The sequence below is a fragment of the Antechinus flavipes genome, chromosome 6 (assembly GCF_016432865.1).
Source record: "Antechinus flavipes isolate AdamAnt ecotype Samford, QLD, Australia chromosome 6, AdamAnt_v2, whole genome shotgun sequence".
In the NCBI taxonomy this organism is placed as follows: Eukaryota; Metazoa; Chordata; class Mammalia; order Dasyuromorphia; family Dasyuridae; genus Antechinus; species Antechinus flavipes.
The window spans coordinates 44,160,325-44,164,418 of record NC_067403.1 but is presented as its reverse complement, the minus strand read 5'-3'; the positions used below and the strand labels follow the sequence as shown (position 1 = coordinate 44,164,418).

At 32.5% G+C, this 4,094-nt stretch overlaps 1 protein-coding gene across 1 annotated transcript; it reads left to right on the top strand.

The window, feature by feature from the left end:
* Positions 1–651: 651 nt before the first annotated feature.
* LOC127539811 (centromere protein N-like) lies at positions 652–3,157 on the top strand. The gene has a single exon (XM_051964174.1). It carries the CDS (start codon positions 723–725, stop codon positions 1,734–1,736), a length of 1,014 nt encoding a protein of 337 aa, XP_051820134.1. The 5' UTR covers positions 652–722; the 3' UTR covers positions 1,737–3,157.
* Positions 3,158–4,094: the final 937 nt, after the last annotated feature.

Below are 4,094 nucleotides of genomic sequence, written 5' to 3'. Positions count from 1 at the left end.
ATGCTACTGACTATTTTAAGGAAAAGTCAATTTATTCCTATACTCACTAGTGTTTTTATTAGGAATGGATGTTGGATTTTATCAAATGCTTTTTCTGCATCTATTGAAATGATCATGTGGTTTTTGTTAATTTGGTTATTGATATAGTCAACTATGTTAATAATTTTCCTAATATTGAACCAGCCCTGTATTACTAGTATAAATCCTAGTTGGTCAAGGTGTATTATCCTAGAGATGATTTTCTGTAATCTTTTTGCTACTATTTTATTTTTGCATCAATATTCATTAGGGAGATTAGTCTATAATTTTATTTCTCTGTTTTCATCCTATCTGGTTTAGGTATCAGTAACATGTCTATGTCATAAAAGGAAATTGGTAGGAATCCTTCATTCCCTATTTTAAAAAATAGTTTATATAATATTGGAGTTAATTGTTCTTTAATTGTTTCATAGGATTCACATGTAAATCCCTCTACTCCTGGGGATTTTTTCTTAGAGAATTGATTAATAGCTTCTTCTATTTCTTGTTCTAAAATGGGACTATTTCAACAATCTACTTCCTCCTTTGTTAATCTGGGCAGGCAATACTTTAGAAAGTAGTCATCAGGGCGCGATCCGCGAACGTTATGTGGACTCAGGAGGCGGGTGCTGCGGTAGCCTAGGTTAGGAAACTGAGACCCAAGAAGGTTTGGTGACTTGTCTCGGTCTCACAGTGTTTCAAGAATGGATGAGATTGTTTCAGAGTTTATTAGGAGAACTATTCTGAAAATTCCAGTTGCTGAAATTTTGAAAATCCTGAGAATATGGAACTTTATTCCAGAAAGTCAGCTGAAGACCATAAACTTTCAAAAATTCAAGGAAGATGTCTGCCAGCAAGTGGTTGAGCTTTGTAAGAAGAAACGTGCAAGTATGGAAGAAGCTGTTATTTTAGACATAATTTATCATCAGACTTGCCAGATCAAGAAAATTTGGATTGTTTATAAAATGACTAAGACCCCCGATGAAGAGGTTGATCTTTCTGATATGGAAAAATTTAAAGATACTTTTAAGAAAGTTCTTCAGAGGGCCTTAAAAAATGTACATATCAGCTTCAGAGACAGTGAAGATAATGCAGTATGGATTCGAATTGCCTGGGGAACACCTTACATGCAACCAAACCAGTACAAAACTACTTATGTGGTGTATTATTCTCAAACTCCTTTCGTCTTCATCTCTCACTGCCGTGTTAAGAAGTACATTCCAGAGCTCTGGCAGGCCCTGATGACTGCTGGCAATTACCATAAGATCAGACAAATGGAACTCCGAAGTCTATATCTGGATTCTCTTAAGTCTATTGTTTTTAAACAGTATAATCAGGATTTTGAAACTTACTGTCCTACACCTTTACAGGAAGGAAATACTGAGAATGAAATAGTTGACCCAAGGATCATTAATGAGAATGTAAAAGAGAAGGAAAGAATCCAAAGAGTGACACGGGAAACTTTTGGGGATTATGTCCAACCAAGAATAGAATTTGCACAGTATAAGCTTGAAACCAAATTCAAAATTGACTCTAAAAATGGCATCTTGGCTGAAAGGGAAGAACCTTTCAGATGTTTGGTTAAATTCTCTAGTCCACATCTTTTGGAAGCATTGAAATCTTTAGCACCAGCTGGTATTGCAGATGCACCACTTTCATCACTACTTACTTGTATACCCCACAAAGCAATGAATTATTTTACAATTAGAGAGAAATAAGTTTTATTTTGAAGAAACTTGAGTCCCTTGTCTTATATTCTAAAACATTTCAGTTCTCTTGTATATGTATCTCTCCTTTCTATGTATTAATATTTCAGTAATAGTCTTGAGAAAATAATACTTGCACTCTTAGTGAACCTGATTCTTCTCTCTCTCTCTGAAAACCAAATTGTTCTCCCAACATGAGAGCAGATGCAAATAGGATTGACTCTAGCATTGGTACTGCAGCAGGACCACAAGTATCCTAAAATGAAGAGGACTGTGCAGAACTTAAGTGTTCTTAAGTTCTCTTAAGTTCTTAAGAACTTTGTGTACTTAAGTGTTCATAAGCAGCGACTGCCATAGTTTTTCCATATCTGTCCAACCCATGGTTTTATAGCTTGATATTCTTTAGCCTTGGCTTTCAAGATCAGAATCACCAAAAAATAAACAAGTACTGCACAGATTTTATGAAGAGAATAGGAAATTGTTCCACTGAGTCCATTATACACTCATATCATCATATTCCTTTTCGTGTGACATAGATTCAGAAAATCACAGAAACATGCATAAACTGTGAATAGTTTAATTGGAACATACTTATGTTAATTTTATGTTTTATTTTATTTACAATTCATTCAAAGTACATATAAACAAATAAATAGAAGCACAATAAATAAAAATGTGAAAAAGCTACAAAAAAAAACCAATGATATTAATTAAACTTATCTGGTTCGTATGACTGAAAAATATGATTTTGTGGAAAAAATTGTTTTACTCCATAAACCAACAAACATAAACAGGTAATAAATGTTTACTGAAGGAAGTACTGTCAGTAAAATAGACAGCAACATTTGTCTTGCATAAATTATAATTTGGATGACACTTTTTTCCAAGGGTACTAATGATGTCTTAATTGTTGAATCTGATGGCATTTTCTCTCTTAAGATCTCCTTGATCTCTGTAGAATTTGACTATTAACCATTTCCTCCTGTATATCATTTCCTTGGTTTTCATGAAACTATTCTGCTGGTTCTCCTTTCTGCAGACTATTCCTCAGTCTCGTTAATTATGTCATCCATGATTAAAAGCCCTGTCCTTGGTCCTCTTCTCTTTATATATCCTCCATTTTGAGTGTCTCATTAGCTCTCATATTTAAATATTGATCTCTATGCAAATAGTTTATTGATGAAGCATTAGTTTCTACTAAGTTTCACATTTGAACACATCTTCCTTATGCATCACTGATATGAAACTCATCTAAAATAAAATTCATTTTCTTTTCATACCACCTCCAAACCTGTCCTTCATGGTACCAACATCCTGTTTCTAGTTATTCACATTCAAAACTTTGTAATTATCCTTAATTCTTCCCTTTTTGCGTTGTGAACTAGATGAGATAAATTAAAAATAAATCCAGTAGTATTTTATTTTTCCAATTATATGTAAACATAGTTTTCAACATTTTTTTTTTTAATTTTGAGTTCCAAATATTTTCTTCCCCTCTCCCTAAGACAGTAAATAATCTGATACATGTTATGCATGTGCATTTATTTTGAATGGAATTTCTCTTTCTATCTCTAATTATTGGATTTTGTTAGTGATATATAAAAATGCTGATGATTTATGTGGATTTATTTTGTATCCTGCAACATTACTAAAGTTGTGGATTATTTCTAATAGTTTTTTAGTAGAATCTCTGGGGTTCTGTAAGTATAATCATACAATCTGCAAAGCGTGATAATTAGGTTTCCTCAATATCTACACTAATTCCTTTAATTTCTTTTTCATCTCTTATTGCCGAAGCTAACATGACTAATTCAATACTAGTTAAATAGTAATGGTGATAGTGGGTAACCTTGTTTCACTCTTGTTCTTATTGGGGATGATTCCAGTTTATCCCCATTACAAATGATGCTTACTGGTTTTAAATAGATGCTACTATTTTAAGGAAAAGTCAATTTATTCCCATACTCTCTAGTGTTTATGATGGTTACTGGTTTTAAATAGATGCTACTGACTATTTTAAGGAAAAGTCAATTTATTCCTATACTCACTAGTGTTTTTATTAGGAATGGATGTTGGATTTTATCAAATGCTTTTTCTGCATCTATTGAAATGATCATGTGGTTTTTGTTAATTTGGTTATTGATATAGTCAACTATGTTAATAATTTTCCTAATATTGAACCAGCCCTGTATTACTAGTATAAATCCTAGTTGGTCAAGGTGTATTATCCTAGAGATGATTTTCTGTAATCTTTTTGCTACTATTTTATTTTTGCATCAATATTCATTAGGGAGATTAGTCTATAATTTTATTTCTCTGTTTTCATCCTATCTGGTTTAGGTATCAGTAACATGTCTATGTCATAAAAGG

Excerpts from the sequence above, each read along its gene's own strand:
- LOC127539811 (XM_051964174.1), top strand. The coding sequence starts at position 723 with ATGGATGAGATTGTTTCAGAGTTTATTAGGAGAACTATTCTGAAAATT.